Below are 23,728 nucleotides of genomic sequence, written 5' to 3'. Positions count from 1 at the left end.
TAAAGTTCTATCTTGGTCTAATCTGTCCACAAGACGCTTTACCAGAAGGATTTTGGCTTAAATACATTTTGGAAAACTGCAGTGTAGCTTTTTATACCTCTGTGTCAGCATTGTGGTCCTCCTGGGTGTCTTGCCATAGCATTGAATTTCATTAAAATGTCGATGGATAGTTTGCACTGACACTGATGCACCTTTAGCCTGCAGGACAACTTGAATTTCTTTGGAACTTGATTGGGATAGGTTATCCACTATCCAGACAATCATACATTGCAACCTTTCATCAATTTTTCTCTGCCATCCACGGCCCTGGAGATTAGCTACAGTGCAGTGGGTTGTATACATCTTGATTATGTTGTGAACTGTGGACAATGAAACATCAAGATCTCTTGAGATGGACTTGTATGCTTGAGATTGTTGATATTTTTAACAATTTTGATCCTCAAGTCCTCAGACAGTTCTCTTCTCCTCTTTCTGTTCTCCATGCTACAGTAAAGGTACCTTCACACTGAACAACTTAACAACGATATCGCTAGCGATCCATGACGTTGCAGCATCCTGGATAGCGATATTGTTGTTTTTGACATGCAGCAGCGATCTGGATCCTGCTGTGACATCGTTGGTCGGAGCAGAAAGGCCAGAACTTTATTTTGACGCTGGATCTCCGGCAGACATCGCTGAATCAGCGTGTGTGACGCCGATTCAGCGATGTCTTCACTGATAACCAGGGTAAACATCGGGTTACTAAGCGCAGGGCCGCGCTTAGTAACCCGATGTTTACCCTGGTTACCATTGTAAATGTAAAAAAACAAACAGTACATACTTACATTCCGGTGTCTGTTCCCTCGCCACCAGCTTCCCGCACTATGAGCGCCGGCCGGCCGTAAAGCACAGCGGTGACGTCACCGCTCTGCTTTACGGCCGGCCGGCGCTGAGACAGTCCAGGGAAGCTGAGGCCGGGGGACAGACACCGGAATGTAAGTATGTAGTGTTTTTTTTTTTTTACATTTACAATGGTAACCAGGGTAAACATCGGGTTACTAAGCGCGGCCCTGCGCTTAGTAACCCGATGTTTACCCTGGTTACCAGGGGACTTCGGCATCGTTGGTCGCTGGAGAGCTGTCTGTGTGACAGCTCTCCAGCGACCACACAGCGACGAAACAGCGATGCTGCAGCGATCGGCATCGTTGCCTATATCGCTGCAGCATCGCTTAATGTGACGGTACCTTAAGTGTGGCACGCACAGACACACAATGTAAAGATTAAGTCACCTTATCTCCTTTTTATCTGGATTCAGGTGTGATTTTCATATTGTCCAGACCTGTTATTTGCCAAAAGTGATTTGAATAAGAATCACTTGCTTGAAAGAAAGTTGTTTATCCACAATTTTGTAAAGGTGCCAACAATTTTGTCTGGCCTGGGGGATTTGTGTGAAATTATGTCCAATTTTCCTTTTTTTCAGTTTTTTTATGTTGTTCCAATACACGCTAAGGAAATAAACATATGTATACCAAAACATGTGTAATTGTAATGTTTCTTGGAGAAACACATCATTTTCTAGAACAATTTCAAGGGTGCCAACACTTCAGACTTGACTTTATATAAAACATATTAGAGTTCCTCAATGAAAAATAGTCCAGCTATTAGTTGTAAACTATAAAAAGCTTCATAACCCCTTCACCCCGAGCCATTTTCCATTTTTGAGTTTCTGTTTTTTGCTCCCTTTCTTCCAAAAGCCATAACTTTAAATTTTTTCTTAAATATGGCCACGCGAGGGCTTGTTTTTTGCGGGATGAGTTGTACTTTTGAACAACACCATAGGTTTTACCATATAGTATACTGGAAAACAGGAAAAAAATTCCAAATGCAAAATTATGATTTTCCAGGTCACTTTGAGTTTGTAGATACCAAACATGTCTAGGTTTTTTTCTATTTATCTAAGTGTTGAAAAAAAAATGCAAGGTTTGTTAAAGAAAAAAAAATGTGTCATTTTCTGGACCCATTTGTCTCCATTTTCCCAGATCTGGGGCTGAGTGAGTTCTTATTTTTTGTGTGCAGAGCTGACGTTTTTTATTGATGCCATTTTGGTGTACATACGATGTTTTGATCGCCCGTTATTGAATTTTAATTCAATGTTGCGGCAACAAAAAAGTAATCTTGGCATTTTAATTTTTTTTCTCACTACGCCGTTTACCGATCAGATTAATTCTTTTGATATATTGATAGATCGCGCGATTCTGAACATGGCAAAACCAAATATGTGTCTTTTTTAGTTTAACAATTTTATTTTGAATGGGGCAAATTCTTTTCTTTTTTTAACATTTTTTTAAAACTTTTTTTACTTTACACTTGCTTTATTAGTCTCCATGGGAGACGAGAAGCTGCAATCATCCGTTCGCTTGTGCTACACGCAGCAGGGCTTCGGCCCTGCTCTGTGTAACAGAAATGCTAATTTGCTATGACCGCTGACAATATCTATCCAGCAATGACAACCACAGGGGTCTCCTGCAAACCCTGGGTTGTTATGCCAACCCATCGCCGACCCGCAGTCATGTGATACAGGCACTGATGGGAGGAATAAGTGAAGTGCTTCTGGCGCGATTGTGTTAAATGTGTTAAGTGCCGCTGTCATAGATTGACAGTGGCATTTAACAGGTTGACAGCCGTGGGTAGATCGCAATTCCACCCATGGCTGTTAGGGGCACATGTCCGCTGTTGAAATCAGCTGAAGTGCGGGAAAAGATGTGGGCTCAGTGCCGGAGCCCACATCAAAGGGGGAGACCCGAAATGGGCTGTACATGTATGACACATGTCGTGAAGGGTGTAAAGAGAACCTGTTACTAGCTGAAAAGTGGACAGTTTTTGCTATTACTTCATTCATTCTGTTCCCCTGAATATTCTGGTTTTGTATCTTTTTAAAAATCTGCCATTTGGTTCCAAATAAATGAGCCTTTTTATTTAGTGCTAGTTTTTTTGCTTTTTTTTAATTAAGGGGGCGTGACTCTCAGAACTATCCGAGGACATGTCTTTAGGCTGCTTTGCATTATTAGAAGAAAGAGAGAGACCTCTGACCCTCAGATGAAGTAGGGTCGAAACGCTCATCTAAGTTTGTGGTAGAGGCCGATGTGGTGACACAGTCTATTATTATTTTTGGGGTACGTGGGATTGTAATGAGTCTTTATTTTTTCACTATTGAATTTATTTTTTGCGCATTACATTGGACCAAATCTCTATATATCAAGCTAGAAGACTTACCTTTGTGAATATATACACAGTTTGTACCTATACATACTGAGAAAGGCTCATCCAGAGCCAAAACGTTGCCCAGACATGTGGGTTGAATAAATCCTGCACATTTTTCAAAAGATATGGAGTGCTGCCTACTTTTCTGAATATTGAAAATGTTGGCAACCTTTATTTCAAGAGGTTGTATGTATGAGGGCCACGCAAATGGCATAGCTTTTTATTTTACAATGATTACTAATGAACAATTATTGCAGCTCTTTATGCACTTCTTATGGGTCCATACAATATGTTCCACTTCTATAATTTACACAGGCATATAAGGAAAATTTGGATGCAAGTCAGAATGTAGATATTCAATGGTGAGAATAACAACCGACTAAAACACCCACTCAGATTACCGTACAAAGCAGGAACAGAACAATTAACACTTTTCATAAAAAGTTTTGTTTGTCACGCATTTCACCTAGCCACAATAGATAATGTCACTGAAAATCAATATTTTACACGTATTCTGAACAGCAGATTACCATTCATTCACTGTCAATGGCAGAACACTTCAATGTGAATTACAATTTCTAAAGATCATGAAGGATCTTTCTAGACAAATAAAAAACCTCATTATAAAAAATTAAAGTGGTACTTACAGGAGGTCCTGTGAGGAGACATGAAAAGGAAACACAGAAAAAATTGTGTTATTAACATGAAATAATCAATTATGAAATAATTGTCTATTGTATCTATCATTCTGTCTGAGTGACCCGCTCAGACTCACATCCCAATGATAAATTATGGGCACTTCTATATGATTCATACCATGATCTATAGAATATGTGTTTGATTCTTTCATCCTGGCATCAAGATGTCGGTGAAAGTAAATGAAAGTCCAACAGATTCCACTGACCCAATGGGATCCATCAAGATTGTAGGTCTTTTCTATTGAGTAGGATATTGTTGCAAACTGTGCTAGTTTGCTTTGAAATCAATGGGGATGTTAAAGTGGTTGTCCTGCACTAACACATTAAGATTAGTTCTGTAGGGGTCCGATACCAGACACCCCCACTGATGAGATGTATAAGGACAGGGCAGATCATTACATTGTTTTGTGGCTTGTTTCGCAGCACTAGAATGGGAAATAACCTGCAGTTCTTGACAATGGCCACTCACCAATGGACGTGGCTGCTGTTCCCGCTCTGTATATTGTTTACATCTGAACAGATTACAGCTATTTGATTAGGGCCAGCCGATTTGCGTCTGGTATCAGACCCCCAATGATCTGACATTATCCAATGGATAGGTCATCGATATTTTAATCCAGGACAACCCCTTTACCAGAAATATTTCTCTCTATATCATCTAAACAAGAAGCAGAATCTGGAAAGAGAAATAACAACGTGAATGAAGCCTAAATCCATAGATAGATATACACCAATTACTAATATCTCACTAATGACCCTGAATACCTGACATGATGTGACATGACAGTATTGTGCAGAGGAGCTCACCTTTAATTAGTACCCATGAATGAGACGAGATCCATCTCACACTCTCACATAGCTCAAAATAGTGCAGTCATCTGTACAACATCATCACGACCATGTAAACTATTCTGATAATATATTTAGCTACACATAAATCTTATTACAATGTAAGCATTGCACTGATATTTTACATACAGTACATTTCATCCAATCTAGGCTGCTGTATGGACAGGAAGAAACATAAATCTGTATAGCGGCTTTGTGGACAAGATGTACATATGTAACCAAGGTGCCATTACTGGAGGTGAACCACAACATACATGAGAAGTGTACAGTACATTTACACCATGTTTACAGGGTAAATAGAAGATGTACTTTGGTAGGATTTTTCAATGTACCTCCAAGGCATGCCCATCACATTTTATGGCACCATGGAGACATGCAATGGCATATGTCACCCATAAACTCCCATTTAAATACAAATACTGGATGTTATCCATTTGCTTCACTAGATGTCTCCTTATAGAATAACCTAATCCACCAAACTCTACTATACAGAAAAAATAAAGGTATACTGATGTATATTGAACTGAAGGAGACCAAAAAGACACTGATAATCCTATGGATGCCTTTAATGTATGCACTGGGAGCTTTCTATATCTGCTTTTTCGCACATATGCCAAATGTACAGTTAGTTGTACTAATCTTTCTGCGCTGATCACTTATTCTTCATTCTCAAACACATAAAGACAGATTATAACACTGAGAAACAAGGATACAGCATGAGGAATCTACTACGGAGAGGAAATCTGCTTCACTAATAATAATAATAATAATAGTAATCTACTATATAATTGTCTAAGGGTCACTTCGTCTGTCTGTCCTTCTGTCACGGTTATTCATTCGCTGATTGGTCTCGCCAGCTGCCTGTCATGGCTGCAGCAAACCAATCAGCGACGGGCACAGTCCGGAAGAAAATGGCCGCTCCTTACTCCCCGTAGTCAGTGCCTGTCACCCGCATACTCCCCTCCGGTCACTGCCAACACAGGGTTAATGCCGGCGGTAACGAACCGCGTTATGCCGCGGGTAACGCACTCCGTTACCGCCGCTATTAACCCTGTGTGTCCCCAACTTTTTACTATTGACGCTGCCTATGCGGCATCAATAGTAAAAAATGTAATGTTAAAAATAATTTAAAAAAAACAAAAACCTGCTATACTCACCCTCTGTTGCAGCTCGCGCTGGCCGCCATCTTCCGTTGCAGGTTCCAGTGGCAGAAGGACCTGCCATGACGTCACGGTCATGTGACCGCGACGTCATCACAGGCCCTGCGCATCTGCGCTACAAAGACCTGCCATGACGTCATGGTCATGTGACTCCGTCATCACAGGTCCTGCGCTAATACCAACCCTGGGACCGGAACCTGCCATGGATTACAAGGGCTCCCTCGGAAAGGTGAGTATATGTTTATTTATTATTTTTTCACCTGTGACAAACCTGGCTGGGCAATATACTATGTAGCTGGGCAATATACTACGTGACTGGCCAATATACTACGTGGCTCTGTGCTGTATACTACTTCGCTGTGCAATATACTACGTCACTGGGCAATATACTACGTCACTGGGCAATATACTACGTCACTGGGCAATATACTACGTCACTGGGCAATATACTACGTGGCTCTGTGCTGTATACTACGTCATTGGGCAATATACTACGTGGCTGCGCAATATACTACGTAATTGGGCAATATACTACGTGGGCTGTGCAATATACTACATGGACATGCATATTCTAGAATACCCGATGGGTTAGAATCGGGCCACCATCTAGTAATCTTTATATTTATATAGCGCTAACATATTCCGCAGTGCTTTACAGGTTGCACACATTATCATCGCTGTCCCCATTGGGACTCACAATCTAAATTCCCTATCAGTATATCTTTAGAATGTGGGAGGAAACTGGAGAACCTGGAGGAAACAAACGCAAACACGGGGAGAACATACAAACTCAATTCACTGTTTCTTACACACTATACAGCAGCAGCATGGAGGGTATTATACTCCAGTACTGAGCAATGTTGCTGTGAATTCAACACTGACATGAGACACAATTCCTAAAAGCAGTGTTAGCATCTGCTCTTCTCTTATTCTTTCTTTCTCTCTCTGTTGCTGCTCCCTTCTCCTCTTTCAACCCCATTATTCTATACCCAGCTGTAACCTGTTCTCTCAGTGAAGCTAATAACCTATCACCTGTCCAGTCAATGGATTTTTGTAGCATTGAATAATGAGAGAGTGATCAGTGTAGATGTAGGGAATGGTGACTGGGGAAAGGAGAGCTGTTACGCTAAGAAAGAGAATATTTCGGTAATAAGATATATTGGAAAATAACCATGCATGTAATATTCATTTATGGAAAGTTTCTGATGCAGGTATACTTTACATACATGTAACAGTTAAGTTAACACAAATTATAAAGCAATATCAAATCTGCCATACTGTACGGACAATGCATTCCTTCACATTGCTACATGTACCACTGAAGCTTACAATCTGTGTCTCTGGCATACACGCATGTTTCAATCTGCCAAACATAATAGCTAAGTTAAACTCTTACTAGCCTACTCTACAAGCCTCAAATATTCAGCCAGGAGACACAAATAACATTTGCCAAAAAAAAAAAAATTTGCAAGCATCTAGCTGTATGCCTTTTCCTTTTTTATTCCAAGTGCATCAGCAGAGGGGAGATCTGCTTTCCTGTTTCTCACAAACTAAGCAGCAGCAGCATTGAGGGTATTATACTCCAGCACTGAGCAATGTTGCTGTGAATTCAGCACTGAGGTAAGGCCAAAGAACAATTACTATAGCAGTTTCTTTCTTTCTTTTTCTTTCTTCTCTTCCCTTTCTTCTTTCTTTCTTTCTTTCTTTTTTCTTTCGTTCTTTCTTTCTCTCTCTCCCTTCTCCTCCTCCATCCACATTACTCTATGCCCAGCAATCTGTGTCTCTCTACACGAATGTTTCAATCTGCCAAATACAGTAGCTAAGTTAAACTCTTATTTGCCTAGTCTACAAACCTCAAATATTCAGTCAGGAGACACAAACAGCCTATGCCAAGAAACATTTGCAAACATCTAGCTGAATGCTTTCTCCCTTTCTAATCCAAGTGCATCAAGCTTTCAATCAATGCTTTTGCTTTCAATTAAGTTATTCAAGACTGGAAAAGAGTGCAGGGCTGCACAAAGAGCTTCAACAGGTGTAGCCGCAATTCAGTTTTCATATTGAATCTCTTTATTGTTGCATTACTTCTGGGGCAGTAAAATGTTTTGTTGCGGGGGAAATATCACCCTGCAGCAGAGAATCTATTTTATGAGAGCTAAAGGACAAATTACTATTTCCATAAAGGTGGGACCCATCAATGCCACATTATTTAGCAGATGGGTTTATAAGAGTTAGCTTATTGCCAATAATTGGCAGGTGCAGACCGCAGCAGAAACGTTTGGGAGCAGATGTTGTTACAAAAAAATGCAAGTTGAAGTCACATGAAAAATAATTAGGTGCTTACAATATTGGAGCCCTTATACCTTCAAATACATTGCAAGATAAGTTTTCGGTAAAAATGGGTATACTATTTATGTTACTGTTAAGGGGTTGTCCAGCAGTAAAATATTTTTTTTTATTCTGTAAAAATTTTTTTAGTCATGAATTAATTAAAAATAATAAGCAGAGATAAACTCATCTGTCAGTTCTCTTGCGGATGTTGCACTTTTCTAGTAACCCAACCACTGCAACCAATTACAGGTTGCGCGGTACTGTGACTTCTGAGGAGGGCTGTGGAGTTGGTAAACCAAACCTCCGACTGCTCAATTTCCCTGACTCCCGACTCAGACTCTTCGACTCCACCGCACTGCCTCACTACTGACCATGTACATAAAGTGCAGCACAGATTCATCTCCACTACAAGCCGAGATCCTTAGATCAGGAGCAGAACTGACATTTATAGGACATTTCATAACTTTCCCAAATTATTATGAAAAGATTAACATCACAAACTGCATTGAACTACTGTACCAATTTATTATATACTAGCTGAAGAGCCCGGCGTTGCCTGGGCATAGTAAATATCTGTGGTTAGTTATAGCACCTCACTTCTCTTATTTTCCCATCACGCCTCTCATTTTCCCAATCACATCTTTAATTTTCCCCCTCACATCTCTCATTTTCTCCCTCACACCTCTCATTTTCTCGCTCACTCCTCTCATTCCCGCCTAACACTTGTCATTTCGACCTCACATCTGTCATTTTCCGATCACTACACTATTTTCCCTCACTCCTCTCATTTTGCACTCACACCTTTTCATTTTCACCTCCCACCTCTCATTTTCACCTCAGTATATACATGTTTGTCATCTCCCTTATATATAGTATACATCTGTATGTCATCTCCTGTATATAGTATATACCTGTATGTCATCTCCCCTGTATATATTATATACCTGCTGTGTGTCATCTCCCCTATATATAGTATATACCTGAATGTCATCTCCTTCTATATATAGTATATACCTGTATGTCATCTCCTCCTATATATAGTATATACCTGTGTGTCATCTCCCCTGTATATAGCATATATCTGTGTGTCATCTCCTCCTGTATATAGTATATACCTGCATGTCATCTTCTATATATAGCATATACCTGTATGTCATCTCCTCCTGTATATAGTATATACCTGTAGGTCATCTGCTCCTGTATATAGTATATACCTGTGTGTTATCTCCTCCTGTATATAGTATATACCTGTATGTCATCTCCTCCTGTATATATATGTACCTGTATGTCATCTCCTCCTCTATATAGTATATACCTGTGTGTCATCTCTCCTGTATATAGTATATATCTGTGTGTCATCTCCCCTGTATATAGTATATACCTGTGTGTCATCTCCTCCTGTATTAGACCTCGTTCACACGTTATTTGCTCAGTATTTTTACCTCAGTATTTGTAAGCTAAATTGGCAGCCTGATAAATCCCCAGCCAACAGGAAGCCCTCCCCCTGGCAGTATATATTAGCTCACACATGCACATAATAGACAGGTCATGTGACTGACAGCTGCCGTATTTCCTATATGGTACATTTGTTGTAGTTTGTCTGCTTATTAATCAGATTTTTATTTTTGAAGGATAAGACCAGACTTGTGTGTGTTTTAGGGCGAGTTTCGTTTGTCAAGTTGTGTGTGTTGAGTTGCGTGTGGCGACATGCATGTAGCGACTTTTGTGAGATGAGTTTTGTGTGGCAACATGCGTGTAGCAACTTTTTGTGTGTCGAGTTGCATGTGACAGGTTAGTGTAGCAACTTGTGTGCAGCAAGTTTTGCGCATGGCGAGTTTTGTGCGTGGCGAGTTTTGTGTGGTGCCTTTTGAGTATGTGCAAGTTTTGTGTGAGGCAAATTTTGCATGTGTTGCAACTTTTGTGCATGTGGCAATTTTTCCGCGTGTGCAAGTTTTGCGTGTGGCGAGTTTTCCATGAGGTGAGTTTTGCACTTGTGGCGAGTTTTGCAAGAGCCCAGTTTTTGCATGTGGCGAGTTCTGCACGTGGCGAGTTTTGAGCGGCGACTTTTGTGTTTCGACTTTTATGTGGCGAGGTTGGAGAATGTGTGGTGAAATGTGTGCTGAGGGTGGTATATGTGTTCAAGCACGTGGTAGTGTGTGGCGCATTTTGTGTGTGTGTTCATATCCCCGTGTGTGGTGAGTATCCCATGTCGGGGCCCCACCTTAGCAACTGTACGGTATATACTCTTTGGCGCCATCGCTCTCACTCTTTACGTCCCCCTTGTTCACATCTGGCAGCTGTCAATTTGCCTCCAACACTTTTCCTTTCATTTTTTCCCATTATGTAGATAGGGGCAAAATTGTTTGGTGAATTGGAACGCGCGGGGTTAAAATTTCGCCTCACAACATAGCCTATGACGCTCTTGGGGTCCAGACGTGTGACTGTGCAAAATTTTGTGGCTGTAGCTTCGACGCCTCCAACACTTTTCCTTTCACTTTTTTCCCCATTATGTAGATAGGGGCAAAATTGTTTGGTGAATTGGAACGCGCGGGGTTAAAATTTCGCCTCACAACATAGCCTATGACGCTCTCGGGGTCCAGACGTGTGACTGTGCAAAATTTTGTGGCTGTAGCTTTGACGCCTCCAACACTTTTCCTTTCACTTTTTTCCCCATTATGTAGATAGGGGCAAAATTGTTTGGTGAATTGGAACGCGCGGGGTTAAAATTTCACCTCACAACATAGCCTATGACGCTCTCGGGGTCCAGACGTGTGACTGTGCAAAATTTTGTGGCTGTAGCTGCGACGGTGCAGATGCCAATCCCGGACATACACACACATTCAGCTTTATATAGTAGATTTTAGGAGTCGGAGTAGGTCCATTTTATACCGACTCTGACTCAACCAAAATTGACACCGACTCCACAGCCCTGCTTCTGTGCGAGGCAGACACTGCTTCTGAAATCGGTAGAGATCTCCAGTAGGGCACTCCAGTCAAGCATTTTTTTTTTTTTTACATAAACAAATGTATGTAATTTATACCCATTGTGAGATAGTGACAAGACAAGGGGTCAGGGATTGAAGGCATAGCTGGATGAGGTGTAAGAAGTTCAAGTTGATTGTCACTAGTAAATTATGGTTTGCTAAAGTCTTAGGTAATTCCTGTTTTCTAACCTGCATTTTTTATGGAATGAGACTAAAGAGATAACAAGGCCAGGAAGGGAATTACAGGCCCCACTACCAAATCTGCCTCAGGCCAGATATTGGCTGATTCATTGTCAGGTTTATAAAGGTGTGTATGCGTTGTGTGGTGCACGTGTTTCTATTATACTTTTTCTCTGATGGTTCTTCATGTGGTTTTGACTTACAAATACTAACAAATACTGATAATGTGACTGTAGCCTAAGAAGGGAAAGAAGATGTGTGCCCAGGAGACTCTGTACTGAGGACTGCTAATCTCCGGTTAGGCCAAGTGCACACATTGAATATTTGTTCAGAATTTTACCTCAGTATTTGTAAATTATAACTAGGAGTGGAGCAATCAGAGGAGAAGTATAATATTAACACGTCATCACTTTTGTATTTTTCACCATCACGAATGGTTGGTAGTATGACACTTGTATGGTCAGGGATGTCAGCCAAGCAGGTGTTAATTTAGGCTTGGTGCCTTGATGTAAAGATTCACATTTATTTTGTACATCAACAATAGAGGACAGTAAAAGCTTTGTCTGAACCGAACTTCACGGTCTCTACTGCATTGATCCTACTTTGCCTATTGCTATGCAGCTAATCTTCCACATTGTATAAAGACTATACACTAACTAGGCTCTGTCTGAAAAAAGATATATTATATTTAATGTATATTGCCATATTTCCTAATGCCCACTGAAGGACAAGCATATTCTTCAAGATCTACCATGAAACAAAGCTAAATAAATATGGTGCAAGTGTATAATCTACCTTTTACTCCAGATCTACAATCATAGAATGTGGTCCAACTTATGTCACATATATTTTCAGATTTTACAATACAGTGGTGCATAACTGCATAAAAGAAGGAAAATAATACCTGGTTCCCCTCTTCGGCCTCTTTTGCCTCTTTGCCCGGGTGGACCTATAATGAAAAAAAGCAATACTTAGTTCTGGTGCTTAGATAAAAGTGATGCATTTGCCAATAAAAGGTTTTTCTATTTCAAGTTATTATTGGCTGCACATATATAAAGCAAACATTTCTATTCCCTTGTTCTATAAAGAGCTACAGTAATACATTGTGAGGGTCTTGGCTGGTTTACATGGTGTGACCTTGTCAATCCTTGAACCTGTGACCTTTCAGTCAGGGCATTAGCAAAGGCTGGAGCCGAAGAAATTACTTCTAAGGTAATTTCATGACTTTACTATTAATGTTCATGACAAGCAATTATTCACAGGTTATTCATTATGGATGAATTGGAGATTGAAGTCTTCTTTGAAATACCAAAGGCAATTTAATAAAACCTACAGTCTACACGTATACAGCAAATCTAAAGCAGCAGAACCACATCACAAAGGTACGTCAAGCTAAGATCCAAACTCGAAAGGACGTCTGTGGTAAAGGACAAAGAACAACTCCTCTGTAAATCTCAGCAAACATGGATGTGTTCTTCACAAGACTTATAGGATTATGTATTATTTATGCCCTACCAACACATTGTACAGTGCTGTACATGAGATGTAATCAGTCACATTGGTTACTGTCCCTAATGGGGGTCATAATGTCACATTCCTGGGTCAATCATAGCTGCTAGATCCAATTACCTATTTAGCCTATTAACCTTATCATGCCTGACATGTATAAGACCATGTTCACCCATTCCACACCAAAATGTCACGATAGATAAGAGTGCAATGCATGCAAATGAGGCTTTAGAGAACCTTATTTACTGTATATGCTGTAAATAATTTGTGTAAATCTGTGTAAAAATTGTAATCAAAATCAATCTAAAAATTGGTATGATTATTTTACAGAATTTAGGGTTGATTTCCTACAGATTCTTCCATGTGTATTTTTACTATGAACCATGAGGCATCTTACTCTCACTTTCCTTCTCCGTAGACTTCAACTGCAACTATATTCTGATCCCTCAGTGAGCAGTCTTGTCTTGAGCGAGATGGATTTTAGCAGTTTTTAAGAGTGAATGATAAGTTCAGGACGTAGGGAGAATGTAAAAGAGGCTCACAAATGGAGGAAAAGCCCGAGTTCTCTGATAAGAGCTATTACAAAAATGTTATATTTGTTTGTACCATTGATTTATGTTGAAACTTGGAAAGGTAAACTAACAGCTGATATATGATTCCCGCTTTATGGACAGCATGTATCACACCATGGCTGTATGCATGGTGGCAGATGATGGCTACAGCACTTCAGAGAAAAACATAGTTTAATAGCTGAATGAAACTGAGCCGCACAGGAGACAAGTTGCACAGGCAAATCCCCAGTAACTTGTCCCCACCCTCTGCCAGTGACTGACAGGTCTCTCCCTAAAGGTTTTTTCACACGCCGATTTGGTCAGTGAAAGAAATCACTTTTCTGCACTGCCACATTGAAAAACATTGGTCCGAGTGCAATCCATTTGTTTGACAAATATCGCTTAGACTGAAAGTATGGTCATGTCTCCGAGCCCTTATTCGAAAATCGTTCATCTACACTGTCTTATTGAATAATATTGGTCCGAGTGCTGACGGATAGCTATCGGCCTGAAAATACGGTTGTGTCCACAAGTCCCAATGCATAATGAGCCAGGCTACTCTTAATAGCGTACTGCTCCATGTTCTATGATAAATGTTATTATTATTATTTATTGTTATAGCGCCATTTATTCCATGGCGCTTTACATGTGAGGAGGGGTATACATAATAAAAACAAGTACAATAATCTTAAACAATACAAGTCATAACTGGTAAATGTTGCAACATCTATATGTAATTCTTTATTACTGAATTGTGGGACACATTTTAACAAATTTCTAATTCAAATTTTGTAATTTACAAAACTCCTTAATTTTCAACACAGACCTATTTTTGCAAAACTTAGACGATGATAAAGTTATTTGGGCAATGTTTACTTTAATAATGTAGAGTAGTCTATTAGTGTGACAGGAAAAGGGAGGATTAGCCAACCAAGTTTCCCACGTACTCCATATTTCCTAAAGAAAACATACCTCCACTGAAAAATATTAATTAAAATCTATTATATTGAATTTAGGCATGTGACTGACTACTAGTAGTTTCTACCCTCTGCATCAAATGGAAATCTACATTTTCTTTCTCGGTGATGATAAGAAGTGTAAAGTCATTTAGGCTAGATGATGTACTTAAAAAAAAGTGCAAAATAGAAAAAGAAAATGTAATACAGTATCTGTAAAATATTTTTTAACTGTTTTGCTCCAATATGAATTTGCAATGTAATGTATGAGGAACGCTTTCTAAAAAATATATATGTAGAGGCGCATGTTTCGATAACCCCTTTCCTATAAAAATATTGCCCTTTATCTAAAGTTCCAAGTCTATTAAGTAAATGCCTTTATTAGTTATTATTCTGTTCACATTCATTTTTCATGCCTACACCAGGTATACAAACCATATTAATAATTTTAGGAGAGCATCTATGATTTGCAAGTGAAAATACTAAACAATAAGGACAATGTATTTAAAAAAAAGCAGACAATGCTGCCAACACATGTCCACATCCTTTAATGCTGATCTGTTACCAGATTTCATATTATCAAATTGGTCTATTACTTTTGAAAATCCAATATAATTTATTTTACTCACATATACAGCACCATTAATTTCACAGCACTTTACAGATATCATCATGATCACTGTCCCCGATGGGGCTCACAATATAAATTCCCTATCAGTATGTCTTTGGAATGTGGGCAGAAACCGAAGTACTACAGGTACAGGAAACCCACGCAAACACAGGGAGAATACACAAACTCCATGGTGGGATTTGAACCCAACATTGAAAAGCAACAGTGCTAACCACTGAGCCACCCATGCCTGTATAATCCTATAATAAAAATTAGCCTTTTAGCCATGCTGGAGCAAGAAAACTTTCCAAAAGAATCATACAGGCATTCTTCTATAGATTTATCCAAGTAACTATACCAGCCTCATCAGGTCAATGTATGTAGTTTTTATTGTGAAACTCTGTGATAAATACTCTTTAACTGATATCCGGCTGAATTTGTGGACATGCTTACATTATGGGCCTAGAGGACATGGAAAATGGCACCTTATATAGAAAATGCCAAGCTATTTTTGAAGGAATTCCATTTAGTGACTTACGGTGTGTTTCTAATCAGTTTAGGGTAGTCCTGAATTTAAGGAAATCATAAGAATGTGTAATAAAATAATAATGTAGATATTAAATTACTACAAGTGTTCAAAATGAAAGAAAACTTTAAAGATTGGACATGGCACTTGGGTGCAGAAATGTGTACATGTTTTCTAGGTTATGACTTTCTGAACTTTAATCATCAAGATTGTCCCCTGATGATTGTACATAACGTTATGCTACAAGGTATCACGTTAAAAGGAAAATGACTGAAAACTAAAATAAACATTAATAACTACTGGGAATGTTTTCATGAACAACCCCTGCCCTTCACGTATGTGGACGTTCTTCTCCCCCTTCTAATCTCCCCGTCAGCTCCTTCTAACTCCTCTTTCATTGTGACCTTCATTTTATTGAGTCTGCAGGAAGCAGTGGACTGAAAGGAACAACAGGGCACCTCGATGAAGGTGCAAACACAGAGTTTTGGCATTAGCTTCTGAAAAGATTAGGCTGCCTCGTTTTGCTTTTGAGGGAACAGTGCTGATATAGCTCCATGTTCAAAAATCCTGTTAAAGGTCCTAAAATGTCACCGAAGGGAAAAAAAACGCTGCATTTGTGTGTGGGCTAATGAAGTCTGTCTCTGGCAATCAAAGGATTAGTTCTCGAAGAAAACCAGCAGCAAGCTTTCGAAAGGACAGATGAATTGAGATTCTCTCTCATCAATGTTGACACTGTTCCGTAATGACCACACATTGCCGTGTTCTTGAAAATGTCATGTTCCTTTCAGGAACACAAGTGAAGGAAATGAACAGGCTAGCTACTCCATAGCTATATATTTTTCTTATAGACTATTTCAATGAACACATATAAATAATTATATCATTTCCGCATTTATCGCAAATAGCTCCAAGATGCCATTAATTTTCCATTGTGGAGGAAATGTTGATACCATCAACCAACGGAAAATGACATGGAGTAAAATGATTTTAAGTGGAAGCACTATTTGTAAAATAGACTTGCCTTGACAATGTCTCATTGTAACACTGCCGCGGTTTGACAGAGTGCCAAGATTGTAAGGCGCAGTGTCACCATGTCATCCATACAATGACATATTAGTCTCGTGGGATTCAAAGGCATACACTGTACAATAAAATGTGGCTACATAATTAATGCAATAGAAGTAGACATCCATTCAGTTTATATATTAATGATTTTCAAAAATATTAAAAAATAGATTCTAACACCGGTATATTAGTTAATACAAAAAGTTCTGGTCAAAAAATGTTTTAATACTATCTCAATGTAATCCATCCGTGTCCTCGGACCTGATGATGATGAACTGTCCACAGTGAAAGCACACTTTGACAGATAAGGTCATCATCATGGAAAGGTTTTTAGGACTTTCAAATCAATCTATATAATTGTCTAAGGGTCACTTCCGTCTGTCTGTCTGTCCTTCTGTCACGGTTATTCATTTGCTGATTGGTCTCGCCAGCTCCCTGTCATGGCTGCCGCGACCAATCAGCGACGGGCACAGTCCGAAAGAAAATGGCCGTTCCTTACTCCCCGCAGTCAGTGCCTGTCGCCCGCATACTCCCCTCCGGTCACCGCTAACACAGGGTTAATGCCGGTGGTAATGGACCATGTTATGCCGCGGGTAACGCACTCCGTTACCGCCGCTATTAACCCTGTGTGTCCCCAACTTTTTACTATTGATGCTGCCTATGCGGCAGCAATAGTAAAAAATGTAATGTTAAAAATAATTTAAAAAAAAAAAACCTGCTATAGTCACCTTCCGTAGTTGCTTGTGCCGGCCGCAAATCTTCCGTTGCAGGTTCCGGTGGCAAAGATGGTATGGGAGAAGGACCTGCCATGACGTCACGGTCATGTGACCGCAAAGTCATCACAAGCCCTGCGCGCCTGCACGAGAAGGACCTGCCATGACGTCACGGTCATGTGACCGTGACGTCATCACAGGCCCTGCGCACCTGCGCTAGAAATACCTGCCATGATGCCACGGTCATGTAACCGCGACGTCATCACAGGTCCTGCGCTCATACCAACCCTGGGACCGGAAGCTGCCGTGGACTACAAGGGGCCCTTGGAAAGGTGAGTATATGTTTATTTTTTATTTTTTAACCGGTTGCCCCGGTGTAGGTCCGCCACCAGGTTCGCACCATTATCGCACATGGCCTTCCCTGACTCCAGGTTAAGTGGAAACAACCATTGCTCAAATTCAACATGGATAGATGTCCACCACTCTTGAGCTGTGTGACTGCAATCTCCAAGGCATATTAATTGAAACACTGCCTGATTGCAGTTTTCCCTGGCTGCGCAGTAAAGAGGTGGGGGGATTATCTCTGCATTGTTGGAAAGCATGTCTCATTAAGGGAGAGGTTAAGGGTGCAGATGGAGGCCCTACAGGAGGTGGAGGAAGAAGCAGTTGAGAAATTGTTAGATATAAAGGTTTGTCCCAAAAGCCTTGAGGATTCCAAGATTTGCTGTCTAGTGACACTTTGATGTCTAGTATTTTAGCTCCCAATACCTTGATGTGTAGTGGTTTATTTCTCCAACCCACCCCCTTCTGTGTAGTGGTTTAGTTCTCCAACCTCTGCTGTGTAGTGGTTTAATTATTCAATCCCTGTTGTCTAGTAGTTCACTTTTCCATGTACTGGTGTGTAGTGGTTTAGTTATCCAACCCTAGGTGCTTAGTAGTTTAGTTCTCCAACCCCTGTTGTCTAGTGGTTTAGTTCTCCAACCCCTGTTGTCTAGTGGTTTAGTTCTCCAACCCCTGTTATCTAGTGATGGGAAGGTTGGTAGGTGGCAAACCTAAACTAATTAAAGCTGCCAAAAAGGAAACAGAGAAGCACATTGCTAAGGGAGTAAAACAAATCTCAAAGTGTTCTGCAACTATTTCAATAGTAAAAGAATCAAAAGTGAAAGTGTAGGCCCCTTAAAAAATTGTGAGGAAAGAATGGTTGTAGACAGCGAGGGAAAAGCAAATATATTAAACACCTCCTCTTGAGTCTGTGAATCTTTGGAGCAGATCTCTGGTGCCCATGGAATAAAATGTGCAAACAGATTTGCAGACTTGCCCATTTGTGGGTCCCCACAGTCAGTTGGGCGGTTGGAGATTTGGGACCAGAGGGGAACCAAGGCTAATTGGGATTACACTTCTGAGGACAGTACTGTGTGTGATGTTAAGGTGGAGGAAGAGGAGGAGAGGCCATGTGATGCAGCGCTTGCTATCCACTTGAGCACATGCTCTTTCTGGCCCTCATCTACAAGGCATATCTCTGTACGGGTGCCAAAGAAAGGGAGTTGAGTAGCCCATCCAATTGACAACATAAGGCAAAGCTTTTGCCTAAAATCCAGACAGCCCCTCCTCATAACTACTCAACTCTCCTCCTCTAAAACCAACTTCTCCAACATAATGGAAGATCAACTTTCCTCTTTACTCACCACCTGTGAACTTGACCCAATCCCATCCCACCTCATTCCAAACCTTACCTCAGTCTTCAACCCAACTCTAACCCATCTCTTCAACCTGTCACTAATAACTGGTGTCTTCCCCTCAGCATTGTCAGCAGCCACTTCTTATCTTGGCACCCCTGGTTTCTCCTACAGTGGATCAGAAACATAGGGTGGACAGCAGCAAGAACAGCCTGTTTTTACTTCAGCACCTCTCGTACCTCCAGTATTAGATTAGACAGATGGGGTAGACACCCATATCAGCACCCCTGGTATGTCCAGTATTATATCAGACTATCCACTGTGAGCACATTTTTTTACACATAAAGGAAAGAGGCAGAGATTCCTATTGCACATGCTCACAGGCTCCTACCCTAGTAATTTAGTAGGACAGGGATCTCTCTGGGTATCAAGACAGCAGCCATTTTAATGTACTGTTCCTATTAACTTCCTAAAGGTATTTAGAAATGTATTTATAATGACATTTTCTATCTTTCTTTTTTTTCCTTTAAATCAAACCTGTCATGAGGATATTGCTAAGTAAACTACAGGCATTGTCAAGTTGTCGCTGTTATACTGATCAAAATGATACCTGGGTTGAAGAAATCTGTCTAGTGGTTCTTGTTTAATCTTTATTTTCAGTTTTGAGTGAATGAGATTCTTGTGCTTTGGGGTGGCCTGTGGGCGGGGCTTTGTTTGGTGCTCTGGCTTCTTCATAATTGTGGCTTGAATGACAGGTCACTGAGAGACCAGTGGGCGGGGCTTGCATGGATTAAGAGCATTGCTTGCTGACAGATGCTACTGTGCATGCGCCACCAGTGCCATTTTGTTGGAGAAAAAAAAAATCATCAATCGTTTACCATAAATGCTACTGCACATGTGCCGCCGCCAATTTGCTGGAGACAATTTTTTTTACTCCAACAAAATAGTGCAATTTTCCTTGAGTCCAATTTCTATTTTCTCCAGCAAAAGTGCCGCCGCATCCACAGTAGCATCTATCTAAAAGCGAAGAGCTTAATCTTTGCAAGCCCCACCCACTGGTTGGGGGGTTCAATTACCTGTCATTTACGTCACAATGATGAAGTGGAGGCCAGAGCACAAAATAAAGCCCCGCCCATAGGCCCTCCCCAAAGCAACATACTCTCATGAACTGAAAACTACAAACAAAGATTAAACAACAACCACAAGACGGATTTCTTACATCCAGGTATCATTTTAATCAGTGTAAAGGTGACAACCTGACAATGCTTGTAGTTTACTTAGCAATATCCTGATGACAGGTTTACTTTAACCCCTTCGCGACATGCGCCGTACTAGTACTGCGCTGCCGGCACTGCATTAGTGCCAGCAGCAGTACTAGTACGGCGCACCGATCACCGCGGTCTCGCGCTGAGCGCCGCGGTGATCGGGTGCAGGTGTCAGCTGTATACGACAGCTGACACCCCGCAGCAATGCCCACGATCGGCGCTATCGCCGATCGCGGGCATTTAACCCCTCTGATGCCGCTGTCAGTAGTGACAGCGGCATAGAGGGGGATCGCGCAGGGACGGGGGCTCCCTGCGCTCTCCCAGCGGAGCAACGCAATGAGATCGCGTTGCTCCGGTGACCCGGAAGGAGTCCCCGGATCCAAGATTGCCGCCGGACTCCTTCCGGGTCATGAAGTGACCTGGCTAGCCGGCGCCTGCTGAGAGCAGGCGCTGGAGAGCCAGCTAAGCTGCCTGTCAGATCGTTGATCTGACAGTGTGCTATGCACAGTGTCAGATCAACGATCTGATCTAATACAGAGATGTCCCACCCTGGGACAATGTTAGAAAGTTAAAAAAAAAAAAAATAGAATGTGTAAAAAAAAAAAAAAAAAAAAATCCCCAAATAAAAAAAACAAACATTTCCCAATAAATCCATTTATTTATGTAAAAAAAAACAAAAACAATAAATGTACACATATTTGGTATCGCCGCGTCCGTAACGACCCGCTCTATAAAACTATCCCACTAGTTAACCCCTTCAGTGAACACCGCAAAAAAAAAAAAAAAAAACAAGGCAAAAAACAACACTTTATTATCATACAGGCGAACAAAAAGTGGAATAACACGCGATCAAAACGACGGATATAAATAACCATGGTACCGCTGAAAACGTCATCTTGTCCCGCAAAAAAAAAGCTGCCATACAGCATCATCAGCAGAAAAATAAAAAAGTTATAGCTCTCAGAATAATGCGATGCAAAAACAATTATTTTTTTATATAAAATAGTTTTTATTGTGTAAAAGCGCCAAAACATAAAAAAATTACATAAATGAGGTATCGCTGTAATCGTACTGACCCGAAGAATAAAACTCCTTTATCCATTTTACCACACGTGGAACGGTATAAACGCCCCCCCTAAAAGAAATTCAGGAATTGCTGGTTTTTGTTCATTCCGCCTCCCAAAAATCGGAATAAAAAGCGATCAAAAAATGTCATCTGCCCGAAAATGTTACCAATAAAAACGTCAACTCTTCCCGCAAAAAACAAGACCTCATATGACTCTGTGGGCCAAAATATGGATAAATTATAGCTCTCAAAATGTGGTGATGCAATATTTTTTGCAATAAAAAGCGTCTTTTAGTGTGTGACAGCTGCCAATCATAAAAATCCGCCAAAAAAACGCTATAAAAGTAAATCAAACCCCCCTTCATCACCCCCTTAGTTAGGGAAAAATAATAAAATGTAAAAAAATGTATTTATTTCCATTTTCCCATTAGTGCTAGGGTTAGGGCTAGGGTTAGGGCTAGGGTTAGGGCTAGGGCTAGGGCTAGGGTTAGGGCTAGGGTTAGGGCTAGGGCTAGGGTTAGGGTTAGGGCTAGGGTTAGGGTTGGGGTTAGGGTTTCAGTTATAATTGGGGGTTTCCACTGTTTAGGCACATCAGGGGGCGTCCGATCTCAATTCCAGCCAATTCTGCTTTGAAAAAGTAAAACAGTGCTCCTTCCCTTCCGAGTTCTCCTGTGTGCCCAAACAGTGGTTCCCCCCAACATATGGGGTATCAGCGTTCTCAAGACAAGTTGGACAACAACTTTTGGGGTCCAATTTGTCCTGTTACCCTTGGGAAAATAAAAACATAGGGGATAAAATATCATTTTCGTGGAAAAAAAAATATTTTTTATTTTCACGGCTCTGCGTTATAAACTGTAGTGAAACACTTGTTGGTTCAAAGCTCTCACAACACATCTAGATAAGTTCCTTTGGGGGTCTAGTTTCCAATATGGGGTCACTTGTGGGGGGTTTCTACTGTTTAGGTACATCAGGGGCTCTGCAAATGCAACATGACGCCTGCAGACCAATCCATCTAAGTCTGCATTTCAAATGGCGCTCCTTCCCTTCCGAGCTCTGCCGTGCACCCAAACAGTGGTTCCCCCCAACATATGGGGTATCAGCATTCTCAGGACAAGTTGGACAACAACTTTTGGGGTCCAATTTGTCCTGTTACCCTTGGGAAAATAAAAACATAGGGGATAAAATATCATTTTCGTGGAAAAAATTTTTTTTTTTATTTTCACGGCTCTGCGTTATAAACTGTAGTGAAACACTTGTTGGTTCAAAGCTCTCACAACACATCTAGATAAGTTCCTTGGGGGGTCTAGTTTCCAATATGGGGTCACTTGTGGTTGGTTTCTACTGTTTAGGTACATCAGGGGCTCTGCAAATGCAACATGACACCTGCAGTCCATTCCATCTAAGTCTGCATTTCAAACGGTGCTCCTTCCCTTCCGAGCTCTGCCATGCACTCAAACGGTGGTTCCCCCCCACATGTGGGGTATCAGCGTACTCAGGACAAATTGGACAATAACATTTGTGGTCCAATTTCTCCTGTTACCCTTGGGAAAAAAAAATTGCGGGCTAAAACATCATTTTGTGGAAAGAAAAAATGATTTTTTAATTTTCACAATGCTACATTCTAAACTTTAGTGAAACAATTGGGGGTTAAAAGTGCTCACCACACATCTAGATAAGTTCCTTAGGGGGTCTTCTTTCCAAAATGGGGTCACATGTGGGGGGTTTCCACTGTTAAGGCACGTCAGGGGCTCTCCAAAGGCGACATGGCGTCCGATCTCAATTCCAGCCAATTTTGCATTGAAAAGTCAAATGGCACTCCTTCCCTTCCGAGCTCTGCCATGCGCTCAAACAGTGGTTTATCCCCATATATGAAGTATCGACGTACTCAGAACAAATTGCACAACAACTTTTGGGGTCCAATTTATCCTTTTACCCTTGGGAAAATTAAAGAATTTGGGGCAAAAAGATCATTTTTTGGAAAAATTAATAAAAAATTTTTTTTTACGGCTCTACATTATAAACTTCTGTGAAGCACTTGGAGGTTCAAAGTGCTCACCACACATCTAGATTAGTTCCTTAGGGGGTCTACTTTCCAAAATGGTGTCACTTGTGGGGGTTTCCACTGTTTAGGCACATCAGAGGCTCTCCAATCGTGACATGGGCTCCGATCTCAATTCCAGCAAATCTTGCATTGAAAAGTCAAATAGCGCTCCTTCCCTTCCGAGCTCTGCCATGTGCCCAAACAGTGGTTTACCCCCACATATGGGGTATCGGCGTACTCAGGACAAATTGTGCAACGACTCTTGTGGTCCAATTTCTCCTGTTACCCTTGGTAAAATGAAACAAATTGGA

The 23,728-nt window shown here is 40.9% G+C and overlaps 1 protein-coding gene across 1 annotated transcript in view; it reads right to left on the bottom strand.

Moving 5' to 3' along the window:
* COL25A1 (collagen type XXV alpha 1 chain) overlaps positions 1 to 23,728 on the bottom strand; it is a 675,823-nt gene that overhangs the window by 345,081 nt on the left and 307,014 nt on the right. Inside the window, exons 3-4 of the mRNA XM_069743865.1 lie at positions 12,344 to 12,388; positions 3,888 to 3,895 (exon numbers count right to left, since the gene is read on the bottom strand). Of these exons, the coding sequence (XP_069599966.1) occupies positions 3,888 to 3,895; positions 12,344 to 12,388 (53 nt within the window). The remainder of the gene's footprint in view (positions 1 to 3,887; positions 3,896 to 12,343; positions 12,389 to 23,728) is intronic.

This window comes from Ranitomeya imitator, chromosome 1, assembly GCF_032444005.1.
Source record: "Ranitomeya imitator isolate aRanImi1 chromosome 1, aRanImi1.pri, whole genome shotgun sequence".
Lineage (NCBI taxonomy): Eukaryota > Metazoa > Chordata > Amphibia > Anura > Dendrobatidae > Ranitomeya > Ranitomeya imitator.
The sequence above is the reverse complement of the archived record's forward strand: the minus strand, read 5'-3'. Positions and strand labels throughout refer to the sequence as shown.